This window comes from Xenopus laevis, chromosome 1S, assembly GCF_017654675.1.
Source record: "Xenopus laevis strain J_2021 chromosome 1S, Xenopus_laevis_v10.1, whole genome shotgun sequence".
NCBI classification, from domain to species: domain Eukaryota; kingdom Metazoa; phylum Chordata; class Amphibia; order Anura; family Pipidae; genus Xenopus; species Xenopus laevis.
In genome coordinates this window covers 95,614,224-95,634,248 of record NC_054372.1, presented here as the reverse complement: position 1 = coordinate 95,634,248, position 20,025 = coordinate 95,614,224, and the positions used below count along the sequence as shown (strand labels likewise).

The following is a 20,025-nucleotide window of genomic DNA, read 5'->3' as shown; positions in this document are numbered from 1 at the left end:
ATGGAACCAGTTATCCAGAAAAATCAAAATCAAAGGGGATTTCTACAGACACTCTGATCACATATTTCTAATGTTATAAAATTGCTTTATTGTGCTCATTAACTCCACTGGTCACAGCCTTTTACCAAACTAAACACACATGGCTCCAGTATCAGATCACAAATGACATGTATAAATTAATAAATCACTGGGGACCTCCCCACTCATTATTAAAAATAAAAGAAACTATACATCCATAGGTATGTATAAAGATTTGACAAGATAGGAGCCCATAATAGCCCATAGCTGTGCCAATTTCAAAATTAAATGTCATGAACAAAGTAATTACATGACAATATTAATGCAATACTGTTTAGAAGATATCTAACTATTGGATATTGAATTATCCCTCTTAAAATTCTCTTTGCTATGGTGAGAGAGGGAAAGGTCTGTTGAGATCAGTCCCCACAGTGGCAAAGAACAGTAGAAAGGGAAGGGAGTATAACACGTTTTTACAAGGTCTAAGATGTTGTACCGTGTTAGCCATTGAAAAAATGCAGAAAATTTAAAGTTTGGTAATACCTTTTATTGGCTAACTGAATAAGTAACAATTGCAGGCCCCTTTGTCAGGCAAAATACAAATTAAAGGCTGGAAAGGCACATCATATATACTGTTAGATCATTGAAATAGGGGTTATGGGCTCCTGTTGTGTCTTGAAGTTACCCTTTAAAACCATGACCCGGGTCACAGAATTCCCACAGAACACCCTAGAATGTGGCCTGAACAGAGACAGGAGTTTTATGTCCAGATATGACTTTAACTAAGTGATATGACACCTAGAAAAAACACAGCTAAAGACAATCTACATGTTAAAAGACACTTTCCTTAAATTGACTTCACCTCACAATAAGGTGCTGACTGTACTAGTGTTTGCTTCCTTGACTAAAGATAATGTGCTCACGCTTGGGGGCTTATCAATATCTGGGCTGACGTATTGTCTTATCCTTACTGGTCACAATTCCTATTTATAGTTTATTTGTTACAATCTGGCATGGACGTGTGAAGTGGATAAGTTCTGGTTCCATATGTTATCCCACTCAGTGGAACCCTTACGTGTATCTTTTCTTTTTTCTTGTCTAATTCTTAATTTGCACTGTTGTGTTAACCTTACCCTATTCTGCCTTGTCTAGTTCAAACTATGTGACCTGACTGAATCCAGACCCCTGGGCTATTTACAACCCACCTTAATTACTTTTATTATCTCTACAAGTTAATTCTGTCTATCTGTAACTTTCTAATTTATTGCACATAAACCCTTTTTCAATGATCTAACAGTAAATATGATGTGCCTTTCCAGCCTTTCATTTGTATTTTGCCTGACGAAGGGGCCTGTGTGTTCTGAAAGCTTAAAATTGTTACTTATTCAGTTAGCCAATAAAAGGTATCACCAAACTTTACATTTTCTACCTTTTTACAAGGTACACAGTATGTTTATCCATTAAATTAAGCAATTTTAGTTTCAGAGCAGGATACTTTTAAATATATATGAGATTATAAATATTCCTAAATTATTGGCAGATGAACAACGTTGAGACATATACTTATATACCCTTAGAGGTAGAGAGGTTGTGGCCAATGTCTTATTTAAAAAGGGATGGTAATTTTAGGATTCTGCAGTTTTGGATCTATGAATATCAAATAAAATGACCTTAATTTCATAAGTAAATAAATAAATAGCAAAAGTTATGTTTATTGGTTCATTATAGTCATAGGGGCAAATTTACTTAAGGGCGAATTTACTAACGGGCCCTGGCGTAAATTCACTAGCGAAGGAGATAGACTCTGGCGCAACTTCGCACTCTAATGCCAGGTGAATTTTCGCACTGGCGCATGGACGTAACTACACTAATTCACTAAGATGCGGATTTTCCTGAATGTTACCTCTTGTGCCAGACTTGCCTTCGCCACCTCAGACCAGGCGAAGTGCAATAGAGTAGATATGAGTATGTCAAAAAAAAGTTCCCAAAAAAACACTTGCGTCTTTTCTTTTTTACAGGGTGATAGGCTGAAAAAGAGCAAACATTTTTTTGGGGGTACCCTCCTTCCCCCCTACATTTGATAACATATGGCACCTAAACTATACTGTGGGCACATGTGTAGGGCATTATATAATTTTATTAAGGTTCCCTGGCCTTGTGTAGGGTAATGTATTTGCTGCAGCATGTACGGCCATTGTACTTTAACTGCATGCCGTATGCAAATTACCGAACGCTAGCATAACTTCGAACTGATGATCGTAATTTTGCTCGCGCAACTTCGCCAGCCTCCAGTAACCTGTGCACAACTTCTGATCTTCGTGAATTAGCGTTGTCCAGGTGAATTTACGCCTGGGGAAGTGTTGTGATGTGTGCGGACCCAACTCTGGTGGATTTTTGGAGGTAAGTCAATTTGTCCCATAGTTTGCATTGAAGGCTACAGCTTGTAGCAGCTCCCATTCTCCTAAGGAAGTATTAGAGGGCTTGAAACATCATGAAGATGGGAGCTTTAGGAGATACATTTGCTGCTAGCTTGTCTTCCCTATAAGTGCATTCCCCTGCCCTATCTCTAAATTTTTTGGCATGTTATATGTTTTTAAACAAGACCCAATAAACGTGGATTTTAACAAACGATCCTTGTGACAGATCCGGTGGCCCTCAAGAGCGTTTCTGATAGTGTTCCTTCCCTATAAGTGCAATGCTGTTTTTATATTTTACACATAGACCACTATATATATATATAATACACAAAAGCCATGAATATCCTGTAAATTATATCCTTATAATCGGTGAGTTCTGATGTCATCAGTTATAAACGGTGAGTTCTGACATGACTCACTGAAATTTGTGTATTATAATAAATAAAGTACCCCCAGTTGTAAAATATGAGGATATTAGAAGTTACCTCGGAGTTCCATGACCTGTATAAAAACACTCGGCCTTCGGCCTCGTGTTTTTATATGGTCATGAAACTCCTCGGTAACTTATAATATCCTTATATTTTATAAGAGGGGGTACTTTATTCACTATATATTTCTCCACCAAACAGTAAATTTTTTGGGAGTTGCCCTGTCCGTAAAAAAAATTGTTGCAGGAACAGAATTTTACAACTTCACAGCTATCATAAAAAGCTCTTTTATAACTTTAAAGGGGGTGGTTCACCATTAAGTTATCTTTTAGAATGTTATAGAATGGCCAGTTCTAAGCAACTGACTAACAAAGCTAAATAACTCAAAAAGCACACGTTATAAAAAATTAAAACCATTTTCCAATTATCTCAGTACATAACTATTTATCACACTAAAAGTTAAAGGAGAAGGAAATTTTGTTTAACTGCGCATGCGTTTGCCCTGGGAAATTTGAAGAAAGAAGAAGATGGAAGTGGATCACTCCATGGTGCTAACTGGTATAACCCCTTGCCAGTGCAGTTTTCCCCGGGTGCACTGGCCCGGGGTTTCAGGTAAGTCAGTACAATCACTTGGGGTGCCTAACATTTGGCACCCCCAAGTGCACCAAGTGTTTCCTTCTCCTTTAACACAAAGGTTATCAGCCGCTTTAATATGGAATCATATTTTCCACTAATCTCAAGGAATGTCTTTGTGCCTTCTGGATAGATTTACTGGAGTACTGGAGACTTAAACTGCAGTGTTCTAGATTGGATCTTACTAGTGCTATGTAAAGGGATGAATTGCCTTCTCCTCATGCATTTGGTGCAAGAGCTTGCAAAATGCCAGAGTATTTACCTGCTAGTAATGATAATTGTGTATTCAATAGCAAGTGTACATTTTGAACCTACAGTATACATCATTCAATTTTTTCCCATAGACATTGGGATTAGTCACCACCACAATGCTGGCCATAAATAGATGTTATTGTTTTGCACAGGGCAAGTTTTACATTATGTACTCATAAAGGATAATGAACCAATTTTCAGTTTGGCTGCATGTAGGACCTATTAATTTATTATAAATAACCCAGTGTGGCACTGTCTAATACAGGTAGCTCATCTTAAAATGATATTTTCCTATGTTTTTCTGCATAGGAAAATTGAAATTGTAAGCAAGAAACATCTGTGCCTTCAGCATTCTGTGGTCAAGTGCCTATAGTGACATCTGTATAAGCAAACACAGCAGTCTTTGACACGGGACTTTGACAAGTATATTGTGTTTTGTTAACCTGTATGCATGATGCCTCATCTGAAGCAAGCAATATTACAGTTTCTGTGCTTGCACTTGTACTTGTTACCGAAAAAATGCCTGGCTTATAAAATAGGCAGTGTTTGCATTTTAAACCTCATTTTTGCATCTCAGGGATTGTGGGGGTTTTTTGCATTTTCAAAATACATTTTTTATAAAGCAATTAAAGCCAGGCAAATATGGTTTATTCATAAAGTTTTAGGTATTCCATATTGCACTACCGTACATTAGGGGGCACATTTACTTAGCTCGAGTGAAGGAATAGAATAAAAAATACTTCAAATTTCTAAGTGTTTTTTGGCTACTTCGACCATCCAATTTTCTACTTCGACCTTCAACTACGACTTCGAATCGAACAATTCGAACTAAAAATCGTTAGACTATTCGATAGTCGAAGTACTGTCTCTTTAAAAAAAACGTCGACCTCCTACTTCGCCACCTAAATACCGAGCATCAATGTTAGCCTTTTGGGGAAGGTCCCCATAGGCTTTCTAGCCAATTTCTGATCGAAGGAATTTCGCTTGATCGATGGATTAAAACCCTTCAAATCCTTCGACTTCGATATTCGAAGTCGAAGGATTTAACTTCGAGGGTCGAATATCGAGGGTTAATTAACCCTCCATATTCGACCATTAGTAAATGTGCCCGTAGATCTTCTCAGAGTTCAGATGTTTAACAAGTGACTGGTAGTCAATAAAGCTTTTTCCACATTCAGAACATATGTAGAGCTTTTTTGCCTCATGGGTTCTTCTGTGTTTGGCAGGAGATGAGCTGTCAGTAAAACCCTTGCCACATTTAATACACACAAATTGTCTCTCTCCAGTGTGTGTTCTTTGATGGACAAGACTTGCAGGAACATAGTTTTTTACCTGTGTGAACTCTCACATGCCTAACTAAAGTGTTTGTTTACTTTGTTTGATTTCTGTCGCACAGGGTAGTTAACATTTTTTGAAGACTCTAAGCATGCAAAGTATCTGTGTCATGAAAATTGTATTTGTTATTTTCGGTGTATGGTTCCTCAAGCTTTAAGGATCTATGAAGGTTTGGCTTCCAGAAGTATTAGTTTCACCTGGGATTCTACATTCTACATCAGTGGTGCAATTACATGGTCCTTCTACAAGATCACAGTTGAGTACATCTTACATTGTCCAATTTGTTGTAACACACACGATTAGAAAATGGAAGATATATATCAATTTTTTTAGATTTGGTCCCTAAAGACACACCACTCATCAGAACAAGGAAAATTAATGTGCCATGTGCAGGAAAAAGTAATTGTGTATATCCACATTTGATATTTTAAGTATCATGTTTAATTTGATCATTCATTTTCTGAGTGGTCTCCAACATAGTTAAGTCCACAAGGCATTTAATAGAATATAAGACGTATGACTGAGTACATGTGTCTAAATACATTAAGTTACTTTCATGGGAATTTTTAATTCTAGATGTGAAAGAATCAAAACTTTTGTTATAGTATTATAATGCACACCAAAAATGCAACTAAAAGTACTACCTACTTGTGCGATAGCAATATACCTGTCAGGATTCCAAGGGTGCTGGCGCTACTGGGTGCAGACGGCAGAATCCACGTCGTGGTGCAGCGCGTCCAGATCCGACTTAACGGCGTGACACAGCAGCGTGATGCATCGCGTCCGCATTCGACGCCGGCATCGTGACGTTGACGCATGGTGTTGCCATTGGACGCTGAGGCCTATTTAAACCTGCCTTCAAGTTCAGGACTTTTCTCAGACATCGTCTTGGCTAATACCTAAAGCTTTTTGGAAAATCCTGATTGTGTTTGACTCCAGAACTTCCTGACCACGTCTATTGAACCTCCTTCCTGCTTTGACGCCTGGAACTCTGCTACATTCTGGTTTTGACCTTGCCTGTCCCCGACTACGCTGATTTCTAACATCCCTGATTTGGCCTGCCTGACCATTCTACTTCTTCTCTACGGTGAGAGAGTCGTCCTTCATTTTTCATCATTATTTCGGCTCTCATACCTTCCCCTACAAGTTTCTCCTCTGTGCATATTGAGGATACACCTCGTGGGGTACTGTAAGAGCGGCCTTCCATCAGCTAATTGTTTCCAGACTCCGGTAAGCCTGATAATACCTCTGGGTATATCTAGTGAGACCATTGGTATTTCTAGGGAAGCCATAACTTCTATAACATTGAGAAGCCAAGGCCTAAAAAAAGTATTGTAACTTAACTGAACATAAAATGAAATTGTTTTAAAGTAATACAAATATAATGCAGTGTTGCCCTGCACTGGTAAAACTGATGTGTTTGCTTTAGAAACATTACTATTATTTATATAAATAAGCTGCTGTGTAGCCATGGGGGCAGCGATTCAAAAGAGAAAAGGCTCAAGTTACACAGCAGATAGCAGATAAGCTCTGCAGAACATAATGTTATCTGTTATCCACTATTTATCCTGTGCCATACTTTTCAATTTCCACCATTGCTATTCAGCAGCTTGTTTATATGAACTATAGTAGGTGTTTCTGAAGCAAACAGATCAGTTTTACAATGCAGGGCAACAGTACATGGTATTTTCATTACTTTAAAACACTTTCATTATTTGGTGTTACTTTAAATCTTCTCCAGCCTTCAGAAAGCCAAGTTTTTGTAAGGGTAAGGGGGTATGGATTGTCAGAAATCATTGTCTCTCATTATATTAAATATATTTCGGACTAAAGTTCACATTATATTTAATGTATTTGGGAAAGAAGTTCCCACTGCCTCTCACTGTACTTAATTTAGTATGGGTGCAACTACTTTTGCCCCCTCACTGTATAATATATTTGCCCCCTCACTGTATATAGGATTTGGAGTTATTGTTCAAAGAAACCAATGTGCTATTATTACAAGTGCATACTATGAGTATATCTATATATCATTTACTGTACATGTTAATTGAGGCTACTAGCACATAGGGCAGATTTTCCACAGTGTATTCTAGCTGGCAGAAAAAACACCCTAAATTATTGGGAGGCAGTATAGGTAGTTTTGCCTGTTCACCCCCTTGCATTAGTGCTATTAGCCCATGGAGCTCCTAACAGTTCAAGCAGCTGAATGCTTTCAGCAGACATTGTAAGGTGCTGTACCATGTCAGCCATTGAAAATATGACAAAAGTATAAGGTTAGGTTATACTTTTATTGGCTAATCGAGTAAGTAAAAATTCTAAGCTTTCCCGATGATAGTATTATTACATCTAGACTAGTCTGTTTTACACTCCCATCTCAGCAAACACATTCTTTATAATTCTTATTTGTGAATAGAGGCATTATGGTGCTAGAACAGGAAAGGGCTTTCTCCAAACAGTTGGTAGAAAGTAGGAAACACAGAATAATCAAGAATGTAATTTTTCACCCAAGTGTTAGGGCTAGTCCACACGGGGAGATAGCGACGCGTTTGCGGTCGCGGCGACAAAGCGCCGCGACAGTCGCCGCGACCGGCGCAGGCGACAGTTTTGTATGGGCGCCTATGTAAAAACGCCTGTGCTAATTAACCACACGAGGCGATGCGCTTTTCAACAGTCGTCTGAAAAAGCCTGGCGAGGCATTTTCAGGCGACTGTTGAAAAGCGCATCGCCTCGTGTGGTTAGCACAGGCGTTTTTACATAGGCGCCCATACAAAACTGTCGCCTGCGCCGGTCGCGGCGACTGTCGCGTCGCTTTGTCGCCGCGACCGCAAACGCGTCGCTATCTCCCCGTGTGGACTAGCCCTTAAGGTTTGCTGTTACTGGAACCATGGACCCTAGCCCAAACTACAGATCCCAGACCCAGATAATTATTCCTTCTCCACCAAATGTTCAAGTTGTCATGACACATGCTGATTGGCAATGTTCTCTGGGCATCTGTGAAATCTAGACTTGTCTGACTTGACTGAGGTGATTCTCAACTTTAGAGAAATCATCTTCTGCAAGCTTTATAATGCTCCTTCCTTCTCTCTACATTTTACACAATGTTGTTTTAATCTTGTGGGTAGAACATTTGCCTGATAAATAGTTTTTATTCCGACATTGCATCCAGAAACAGTTTGGAACGTGTCCAGATACTTTTGTCCAAAAATATATCCAAATATTTTTGGCCATACGGTGTACTTTAAACTAACTTTCCTTTAGCACACCACTCTCAATAAAGAACTAAAGGGGTGTCCATATTTATGAAACAGTGAAAATATAGATAAATGTGCCCCTAAAAACTATATGTATGTATGTGTGTGTGTATATATATATATATATATATATATATATATATATATATATATATATATATCTCTATATATATATAAATGAGTTTGCGAAGTACCAGCACACTGTTTTCTCAAATATCCAAAGTGCTTTTATTTTTCACATCACAATGCCTCCAACTAAAACGTCGGCCGAAACGTTGGAGGCATTGTGATGTGAAAAATAAAAGCACTTTGGATATTTGAGAAAACAGTGTGCTGGTCCTTCGCAAAACTCATTTACATATCATTTTGACCAAGCACCTAAGAAGCGGATCAGGTGACAGTGTGCGGGTATCACTTGTATTGTTTTATATATATATATATATATATATATATATATATATATATATATATATATATATATATATATATATATATATATATATATATATATATATATATATATATATATATATATATATATATATATAAAACAAACAAGGGAAAATAGTGCTCACCACTAATTTTTAAAACCATTAGGCGGGGGTGCAATGAGGGTGTGACCACAAAATACATATAGACAAATACAAGAGTCCTCTGCACTCAACCCATTATCAATATATTTAAGACAGAGACATTTTGTGCATACTGCTACTGAAAAATGCCTTACCCTTTAAACAAAACAGGGATTGTTTGTCCATATATTGCAATACATTTAAGCTGGCCAACAACATCAAAGTCATCCCATATCTGGCCAGTCCTATGCTCAATTTTCATCTGATTCATTAAGAATTCAATTGCTTAATTATACATTTTACAAAGGGACTTAGTTTTACCTGCAACTTACGGTACTAGCTGCTTTCAAAGTAAAACTTCCATACTTGGCTGCCCTTTTATTAGACACCAGTGGGATCACCTGACTATAGCTGGGAAGGGTGGGAGCTACAACATGGAGCTGGTCACTGCTCCTGTATAACTATAACAAACAAGGGAAAGTTGTGCTCACCACTTAGTCCCTTTGTAAAATGTATAATGAGCACAACTTTCCCTTGTTTGTTATAGTTATACAGGTGCAGTGACCAGCTCCATGTTGTAGCTCCCACCCTTCCCAGCTATAGTCAGGTGATCCCACTGGTGTCTAATAAAAGGGCAGCCACGTTTGGGAGTTTTACTTTGAAAGCAGCTAGTAAGTTGCAGGTAAAACAGTCCCTTTGTAAAATGTATAATTAAGCAATTGAATTCTTGATGAATCAGATGAAAATTAGGGGGCACATTTACAAAGCTCGAGTGAAGGATTCGAATTAAAAAAACTTCGAATTTCGAAGTGTTTTTTTGGCTACTTCGACCATCGAATGGGCTTCTTCGACCTTCGACTACTACTTCGACTTCGAATCGAACGATTCGAACTAAAAATCTATTCGACCATTCGATAATCGAAGTACTGTCTCTTTAAGAAAAACTTCGACCCCCTACTTCGGCAGCTAAAAGCTACCGAAGTCAATGTTAGCCTATGGGGAAGGTCCCCATAGGCTTGGCTAACTTTTTTTGATCGAAGGATATTCCTTCGATCGTTGGATTAAAATCCTTCGAATCGTTCGATTCGAAGGATTTAATCGTTCGATCGAAGGAATAATCGTTCGATCGCAGGATTTGCGCTAAATCGTTCGACTTCGATATTCGAAGTCGAACGATTTTAGTTCCTAGTCGAATATCGAGGGTTAATTAACCCTCGATATTCGACCCTTAGTAAATCTGCCCCTAAGTGTAGGACTGGCCAGATATGGGATGACTTTGACGTAGTTGGCCAGCTTAAATATATTGCAATATATGGACAAACAATCCCTGTTTTGTTTAAAGGGTACATACATTTCCCTCTGTCTACCATTCTGCTCTTTTGGGGTATTTTAGTTAAACATTGTTTCAGGGTATAATTATTAAAGTCTGAGAATAGAACATGTCATAGTTCCCAAAAGGGAAATTTACAGCTCTCTGTTAAAGGAGAAGGAAAGCTACAGGGGCATTTTATTGCTAATAGATTAGCTGCAATAGTGCAAGCTAGAATTTTATACTTATTCAGTAGAAGGTTTTACCATACCTGAGTAAAAAGCTCTAGAAGCTCTCTGTTTGTTTAGGATAGCAGCTGCAGTTTTAGCTTGGTGTGACATGATATATATATATATATATATATATATATATATATATATATATATATATATATATATATATATATATATATATATAGATATATATAAGAATTTGTTATCCAAAATCAGACACCTTTGGTGTTAAAGTCAGATTTATGTGCTCTTTACCAACATCATCAAGATGTTCTAAGACAATAATGCAACAAATCACAAAATGTAACTTCTGATGAATATATTTATTGAACTATGTTTTCATTGAGTGTTTCCAGGTGATTTAAAACATGTGATGAACTCTTCTGAAGGATCCAATTCTGGGACTTGAGGCTCCCCAGTCATTGTATTTCCTGTATTCTCCTGATCTCAGGTAGTACTGACGCCCCCTGTAGTTGGGTTCCTCGTAGAACATCCAGTTTCCATCAAACACATTGCAGGAGTGAATGTCATTGAAACGGAATCGGTCATAAGTATTGGGGCAGTCATCAAAGAACTCCATCATCTGTCCTTGGAAGTCTCCTCTTTCATAGATTCTCATTTTGTATTGACCTTGGTGCTTTTAATGAAAAACAAAATGAATAAATACAGAGAAACTCTAAATAATATATAACATTCCACAAATGATAGGAAACTGTTTTCTATTACTCTTTAATATGTCTTTTAATGTTAAAGGTAGAGTGTAAATCTGATAGAAAATATTAAAATAAAAAATAAGTAATATGCGTGAAACATTAAAAAACTTTCCATGTAAAACTTATCTACAATCATGGATACAATTGTTTAGAGTAGAACATAAAATAAAAAAAATAAGTAATATGCGTAAAACATTAAAAAACTTTCCATGTAAAACTTATCTACAATCATGGATACAATTGTTTAGAGTAGAACATAACTCTTTTAAAAATACTGTACATATGGAATAAAGTGATCTAATTTCATTCCTTGACCTAAAGTTTGCATATAGTTAAAGGGTAACTAGCCTGTTTCTGTGATATGTTCAATAAACAGTAACATTTTTCTGTAAAACCAGTGATTAAGCTTCTAATTATAGGGTGTAAGTTCTTTTTAAGAACTACTACTGTATTTACAGTTGAGGTGGGTTTTGGATGTTTGTCCTACTTGTTATGGTATTTTGTGTAAACCTAACTTTATAAACACTTACATTGGAGAGAAAGCGGCAGGACCTGATGGAGTCATTGAAGCCCATCCATTTCTGAAAGTCTGGGTATTCTCCTTTCCAGAGATAATACTGGTGTCCCCTGTAACTGGGGTGCTCATAGAGGATCCAGTTTCCACCCTCTACCCTGATGGAGTTGCAGCGATTGAAGTATGAGGACAGGTCAGAACAGTCTGAGCTACACTCATAGTGGCGCCCTTGGAAGTTCCTTTCCTCGTAGAAGAAGATCTGAATGAAAGAAGATACAAATTACTTACAAAAAAAAAAATTTAATCTAAATCTTTATTATTTTTAATCAATGGCAAATATAAGTTTTAGTGGCAAAATCCCACATATGTCATAAGCATTTTTTTGCTCAAATATAGTTCTATTTTAGGTAAGTTCTAATAAATTAATTCTAATTTAAGCATGAATAAGTTAAAGAATGAGTTATACAAAGATTACAAACAAAAGTATAAACACAAGTTCTAATACAAATAATTTTGATGTTATTAAAAAAAAAGCTGTATAGATCTTGATTCTGACTTACCTTTCCCATTTTGAATGAATGGAAGTTTTAGTGCTGTTGAAGGTTGAGAAGAGGCAGCCTTTATATATGCCTTATATTGCTGCTGTCTGCATATGCTGAGCCTAGTGCTCATGTTTTCTGTCTAGTAAGGTAAATGTAAAGATCTTTTGTCTTGCTTTGTTTTTAATGTTGTGCTGTGACAGTTGTTTCTCAGTGTTTACAAGTGCCTTTGTTCCATAATGAATGGACCCTTTATTTCAGTGAGCTAATAAGGTAAAACACAGGCATATCTTGTATAATAAATCAGTTAATTTTTGTATTTTCTGTAGGCCTTTCTGTAAGACTCACCTAATTGTTCCTTGATTTGGAAGAATGTGGTAATACGATTTCTTTCCAAACATCATAGATTATTAAATCTGCAGGGTGCAGCTTGTTAGAGTGACTCGTACCAACCAGCATGGATTAAATAGCATAAAAATGTTATAAAATAATCTCTACACATCAGATCCCAAAAGACATAATATCTCAATTTATATTCCATTTTATGTTAAACTATAATTTCCCCCTCTACTCAAACTGCAGCACAAGCTTATCTAAATCACTTAAAGGCCACTGTGGTGGAGACGTTTAATCAACATTCTCATTTTATTGGTTTTAGAGGATTTTAAAACCACATTTTAAAACTCATGTTCTATAAATCCACAAATGTCATGGAATTTGAATGATTGAAAAAAAAAAGCTGAAGGATGCAGTAAAGAATCCAAATACTTTAAAAACATCTAAATATTTGCGTTCTTCGGATAAATCCTAGCAAAAAATTCAGAATGCCTCTAAAAATCCGAATTGACCGGTCCAATAAGATCAGTGCAAATTTTAAAAATGATTTGTATTTGTTATTTAAAGCAGTTTTTATTTAAAACAATGTAATATGAGTTAATACTCCTCTATTTTTTAAATCAGCTGGCTTAAATCATTATCTAATTGGTCCAGAAATGCAGAGAATAACAACATTTATACATACTGTATATTGGTTTTATAAGAAACGTTTTTGGGTAGGGGACCCCTTTAACTTTGTGGTCTGTTACGGAGATGTGATGCTATTATTTTGCTGCAATAAAGATGTTTTAATTTAATCGATTTCAAATATAAACAATTGCCTCAATTTAGAGTAGTTCATGATTTTGACTTACCTTTCCCATTTTGGCTGAATATAAGTATTAATGCAACTGAAGGGTTAGAAGAGGCAGCCTTTATATATTTCCTGTATTGCTGCTGTTTGTTTATGCCTAGAGCTTAAAGGGGTTGTTCACCTTTGAATTAACTTTCAGTATGATGTAGAGAGTGATATTCTGAGGCAATTTGCAATTGGTTTTCATTTATTATTTTATGGTTATTTTATTTTTAAAGTTATTTAGCTTTTTATTCAGCAGCTTTTCAATTTGCATTATAAACAATCTGGTTGCCCTAGTAACCATGCATTTATTTAAATAAACGACTGGAATATGAATAGGAGAGGACCTTACTAGAAAGACGAGTAAGAAAAATTAGCAATAACTATACATTTGTAGCCTTACAGAGCATTTGCTTTTTAGATTGGGGTCAGCAATGCCCATTCGATAGCAGAAAAATAATTCAAAAACTATGATAAAATAAATAATGAAGTCCAATTGAAAAGTTGCTTAGAATTGGTCATTCTATAACATTCTAAAAGTTAATTTAAAGGTGAATCACCCCTTTTATTTTTCTGTTTAATAAGGTAAATGTATAGATCTTTTGTTTTTCCTGCTGTGACAGGTATTTCTCAGAATTTACTCATGCCTTTGTTCCATGATTTTAACTGAAAAACTACGGTTATAGGCAAGGTCAAAAGGCAAGCGGCAGGATTCAATGGCAGATGGCAAGCTTCAGAACGGTAACAGGCAAGGTCAAAAGGCAGACGCAGTCTTCAGTGTCATAAACAGGCAAAAATAGAATAAACAGTATAGGGCTTTAGCGATGTCAGAAATACTGAGGTACCAGCTTGGGCAATGATCTGCAGCAAAACAGTGTTTTTTTTAGAATTTTGGCGCCAGAGCACAACGTCAGAGCATCCACTTATTTATTCAAAAATAAGCACCTGCTTTGTGGCCACTAACATCCAAGGGGTTGGAAAGCAACATGTTGCTCACAAGCTACTGGTTGGGCATCACTGTATAAGAGTATAATATACTTAAAAGTGTTTTTGGGGGTGATGGAATACTAAAACAGATAAAAAAGATACTGTTTCAAAAATGCAATGTAAAAATAAATATCCAAGAGGCAGCTTTATCTATCCGGGTTGAGGAAAATTCTTGCAAAAACTTAAAGTCAGTTCCTGAACTGACTCATTTACTACAATCACTTACTTTGGCTTAGTGCCATATAGATTTTTAAATGGATTTTTCCAAAGAAACAAAACACTGAAACCTTCCTTTAGCAATCCAAAATAAAACATTTGCCAAAAACACAAATAAGTTCAGGGACTCACTTGTCATTTCTGTAAGTGTTTGCCAGAACCTGGACAAGCAAATGTTGATAAATCTTCCCATAGTATGAATTGTAATACAGTGTATTTCCTTGCAGTATTTCTAATTGTAAGCATTATGAATTAAATATTTTAATGGATATTCTAGTAAAAAGATTAAATAGCTACTAATGTGAGTTGAAGCAGATATACAGGCATGGGACCAGAATTCTCGGGACCTGGAGCTTTCCGGATAACGTATCTTTCCATAATTTGGATCTTCATACCTTAAGTCTACTGGAAAATAATGGAAACATTATATAAATCCAATGGGCTGGTTCTGCTTCCAATAATGATGAATTCTATCTTAATTTGGATCAAATACAAGGTATTGTTTAATTATTTCAGACAAAAGGGAAATCATTTTAAAATTTTTGGATTATTTGGATGAAACGTAGTCCATAATTCAGAGCTTTCTGGATAACTGGTTTCCAGATAACAGATCCCATACCTGTATTGTAAGCCAGCTCCAGAGGCCCTAGACAACAGAAGAAAATTGTGAAGCACAAGCCTGCTATTGTCCTTCCACCTGGATCTTCCAGTGCAACCCTCTGTTATCTGTAATGCCATGTTGGCTTTGCTGTTTTCATGTATTCTTTGTTTCTTCTGCATGCCTACCTGCACCAAATTAATTAAAACTCACCCGACAACACATTTTACACTAACACACTTTTTTGGGATGGGAGCTTTTTCACATACACACTATTCAACAAATACAGACACATTTTACTGTATTTTTTACTATGTTGTGCTGTTTCCCAGCATGTTTACTCATAATTTTACACAGGGGGGCAGATTTATCAAAATGTGAAATTAGAGTTCATCACATGTGGGATCTTTAGAAGTGTATGTATCAATGGGTGAAAGTTACAGTTCATCACTTGATAAATAGACTTCTTAATATTCCATAGGAATGAATAGAGACTGTGTGAGTAGTTATGCGATGAACTTTGATCTCACATTTTGATAAATCTGCCTCATGGTATAATTACTACACTCAATGGCATATAAATGTAGCTCCAATAATTTTTTTACACATCATGATAAATAGACCCCTTATTGTGCAGCAATGCTAGTGGAACTAGAATTTTGACCACCAATCTCACTATAGTGTAATAGTATTTTACTTTGATTTGGAAGATAAGATGCTGTTAAATGAAAGCTTTGAGGTAATTGTCAGAAAATATATAAAAATCATCTACATTAAGCAAATCTTTGCAACTCTTGACTTCTTTGGAACTTTTGCTGGAAAAGTTTAAACATTTACCAGGTGATCTGAAAAATCAGATCTAACAAATGCAACAAAAGTTGATGGACTATATTTAAATTAAATGCAATCAACCAAGCCTTTTTATGCTGGATTTTCATGGACCTTTCCTGATCTGGTTACATTACCTTGTGAATACCATATGAATTTATCTTGCAAAACAGGTAGCCCTTAAAGTACATGTAAGTCTACATTTTTACCATGTATATAAGTTGGGCATATCTTCCCCACCCAAGCCACATCATTTGTACTGCATATACCCCGTCCATTTGCCAGCACCATCAGCTTTTCCTAAAACAAATAGCAGCTTTCACCCGGTGGCCATTTTCCCTCTGACACATCATCAGTAACATTGACATCTAGACAGACAGCTAGAGCAGAGTTTCTATGGGAACCAGAAATGCCATCTCTTCATTAGCTGTTAGACTGGAGGATATGTTTAGTAATCTGAGCTGAGAAGAACTGAGCATGCTCATAAGTCAACAGCCAAAGCAAATTCCTGAGTGAGGGGACCGAGTGGGTTAGAGGAGGAGAATTATTGTCAGACACCATAGATTCTTTTTATAGTCCAGATCTTCTCTTTGATGTATGCTGTGTAATGTGTTTACCGGCAAAATGCTGTGTGGCAAGATTAAAGGAGCCTGGCATGCAAAAACACCTGATGGCTGTTTATAGGAGAATAGTGTTTGAGTTAATCTTCAATAAAAGCCAAAAAAATAGAATTAATCTTAAGTAGCAGACATATTTACAGGGATTGTGTGTTGCATGAGAATATCTATTACTACTTTCTTTATGAATTTAAAATGATGGTGCACTGTGGTGCCTCTTGAGTCCTGATTTAAAGGAATTGTTCAGTGTAAAAATAAAAACTGGGTAAATAGATAGGCTGTGCAATATAAAAAAAATTTCTAATATAGTTAGTTAGCCAAAAATGTAATGTATAAAGGCTGGAGTGATTTCATGTATAACAAGTCAGTCAGATCACTACTTCCTGCTTTTCAACTCTCTTGGTTTACACTGACTGGTTACCCTGGCTACCAGACAGTAACCAATCAGAGACTTGAGGGGGGGCCACATGGGTCATTTCTGTTGCTTTTGAATCTGAGCTGAATGCTGAGGATCAATTACAAACTCACTGAACAGAAATGTACCATGTGGCCCCCCTTCAAGTCGCTGACTGACTCAGAGTTATAGAGCTGAAAAGCAGGAAGTTGGATTCTGGCTGTTTTATTAGACATCCAGTCACTCCAGCCTTTATATATTACACTTTTGGCTAACTAACTATATTAGAAACATTTTTTATTTTGCACAGCCTATCTATTTACACAGTTTTTATTTTCACACTGAACTATTCCTTTAACTCCTAGCAGGTATGGCTGGAAATGTTTGTAAACATTAGCTAGTCATGAGCACACCCTTATTCAGTAAATATTATGCAAGCAAGTAATTTAAAACAATTTGCTTTTATTAAACTTGTATGTATTTATTTTAGATTTAGATTTCTGAGTTGATTTAAAACTTGTGATAAACTCTTCTAAATGAGCCAATTCTAGGACTTGAGGCTCCCCAATCATTGTATCTCCTGTATTCTCCATTTCTCAGGTAGTACTGACGTCCTCTGTAGTTGGGTTCCTCGTAGAACATCCAGTGGCCATCAAACACATTGCAGGAGTGAATGTCATGGAAACGGAATTGATCATAAGTATTGGGGCAGTCATCAAAGAACTCCATCATCTGGCCTTGGTAGTCTCCTCTTTCGTAGATTCTCATTTTGTATTGGCCATGGTGCTTAAAAACAAGTTAAACTTTAATTAAATATAGATACAACTGAAAGCATACCATTTGATGGTTATTGAATATGTACCCACTAATTTTATCTCTATATTAATTTTCTGTTCTGAAAGCTTTTTTTTTTTTTACAAAAAAAAATCACTATTCTACTTCTTTTTAGAATAGATGGAATCAAACTGTCAGTAGGTTAATCATATTAATTAACTACATGTTTAAAAATGAAAGTGGCATTTTGTTTCTATACCGCACCTAAGGAAGAGTTAAATATACCTCTGAAAGAGTAGGAATCCTGGGAAGGAAGAATTTTTTCTTGTTTTTTTTTACACTTTTATGAAACCTTCATCCCTAGATTTGCTTATGTTCATAAGAAAATCCCATTTTACACTGCTGAACCTTAACAATGGCAATACTGGTCTGTTGCTGGCATCTGTTCAGATTTTCATCAAAACCAGTGGTTAAGCTTCTACGTATAGGTTATTCAATGAAACTGGTAAACATGGAAGAAAAATATGACTTTTCAAGAACTTCAACTATTTTACATAAATTTGAGACTTTGTTTGCTTGTTCTGTCTTAGAACTTCATTTTTTTAAACTTTTTTTTTCATTTTTATTTGCAAACACACTTTTGAACATAAAATTGGAAACACTTACATTGGGAAGAAAGCGACAAGATCTAATGGAGTCATTGAAGCCCATCCATCTCTGAAAATCTGGGTATTCTCCTTTCCAGAGGTAATATTGGTTTCCCTTATAACTGGGGTGTTCATAGAGGATCCAGTTTCCACCCTCTACCCTGATGGAGTTACAGCGATTGAAGTATGAGGACAGGTCGGAACAGTCTGAGCCACACTCATAGTGGCGACCTTGGAAGTTCCTTTCCTCGTAGAAGAAGATCTGAAAGAAAATATTATAAATAACTTTTTTATCCAGAAAAATTGTTTTACTGATAACCTTTTCAATTATTTTTGGAAAGCAATTTAGATAATTTTGCTGCCAAATAGACAGATACATTTTAGGTGCACAATGCTGTAAAAGAATATTTAGCAAGGTGCTTAAAGTTATTTTGTAAAGCAGTGTTTTGTTGGCAATTTGGAAAAATACATTTGACTGGAATCCTGCTACACAGAGAACAGGCACAGATAAAGTACTAGGTGCTCTATAGGGTTTTGAGACTTTAGTTGAGCCAATATGAATTATTGTTATTTCTATAAGTTTGCTTCTATGTATTTTTTTTCCATTTCAGCACATGTTAATTATAAACTGTAGTCTAAACATGAATTGTAAAATATGTAATGTAATTCACAAATAATAGTTTGTCTGCATGTGGTAATAACATTTAAGGCATAATTCAATAAAAAGTCTTACATTTGGCAACATCAAGTAACCTATAGCATCCAATCAGATGTTTGTTTTCAAACAGCAAACTTAAGACCATTAGTTACATTACCAGCTATAGACTAATCATAAGTGTAAGCGTGACTTTTAAAATGTGCAGTCAAATGTAATATAGTGTATATGTGAATAACATATAGAGTATAAGTTCTGAAGTACAAAATAAAATGTTGATTCAATAAATAAGGTTAGGGATGATTTTGGCTTACCTTTCCCATTCTGACTGAGTGGAAGTTTCAGTTCAATGGAAGGGAGAAAAGAGCCAGCCTTTATATATGTCATGTATTGCTGCTGTCTGCATGCGATGAACCTAGAGCTTAATTTTTCTGTCAGGTAAGGCAAAAGCAGAGAACCTTTGTCTTGCATTGTGTTTGATGTTGTGCTGTGACAGTCATTTCTTAGTTTATGCTGGTACTTTTGTTCCATAGCTTTACCCAAAGAGCTATCCAGCATTCCCAGTTATTCCATAAACTCAATTTCACAAATTTTCCAGTCCATTGCTTAGCAGTGTTGACCCTGGAGACCCTGATGTGGCCCTCTAGTGGTAATTTACATTTCACTGCAATTGCTGGTCCAGACACTTTGGAAGAGTTTAAAGAATTGTGGTTACTAGTAAATCCTTAATTTGGCATCATCTGATCATTAGGGGGCACATTTACTTAGTTTTCTTTGAAGGAATAGAATAAAAAAAACTTTGAATTGTTTTTTTTGGCTACTTTGACCATAAATATTGGCTCCTTCGACTACGACTTCGAATCGAACGATTCGAACTAAAAATCGTTCGAATATTCGACCATTCGATAGTCAAAGTACTGT

The 20,025-nt window shown here is 36.1% G+C and overlaps 2 protein-coding genes across 2 annotated transcripts; both read right to left on the bottom strand.

Annotated features, from left to right (window-relative positions):
• Positions 1-10,809: 10,809 nt before the first annotated feature.
• On the bottom strand, positions 10,810-12,247 carry crygdl.17.S (crystallin gamma D like gene 17 S homeolog). The gene is made up of 3 exons (XM_018242841.2): positions 12,239-12,247; positions 11,695-11,937; positions 10,810-11,088 (listed from the first exon to the last, which is right to left on the bottom strand). Exons 1-3 carry the CDS (start codon positions 12,245-12,247, stop codon positions 10,813-10,815), a joined length of 528 nt encoding a protein of 175 aa, XP_018098330.1. The 3' UTR covers positions 10,810-10,812.
• A 5,291-nt stretch (positions 12,248-17,538) lies between these two features.
• Positions 17,539-19,711, bottom strand: crygdl.16.S (crystallin gamma D like gene 16 S homeolog). Its single transcript, XM_018242837.2, has 3 exons — positions 19,419-19,711; positions 18,469-18,711; positions 17,539-17,814 (listed from the first exon to the last, which is right to left on the bottom strand). Exons 1-3 carry the CDS (start codon positions 19,425-19,427, stop codon positions 17,539-17,541), a joined length of 528 nt encoding a protein of 175 aa, XP_018098326.1. The 5' UTR covers positions 19,428-19,711.
• Positions 19,712-20,025: the final 314 nt, after the last annotated feature.

Bases quoted from the DNA above. Each gene is read 5' to 3' on its own strand.
- crygdl.17.S (XM_018242841.2), bottom strand. The intron at 11,089-11,694 runs GTAAGTGTTTAT...TTTCATTAAAAG, and splicing joins CCTGCCGCTTTCTCTCCAAT to CACCAAGGTCAATACAAAAT.
- crygdl.16.S (XM_018242837.2), bottom strand. The intron at 17,815-18,468 runs GTAAGTGTTTCC...CTTGTTTTTAAG, and splicing joins CTTGTCGCTTTCTTCCCAAT to CACCATGGCCAATACAAAAT.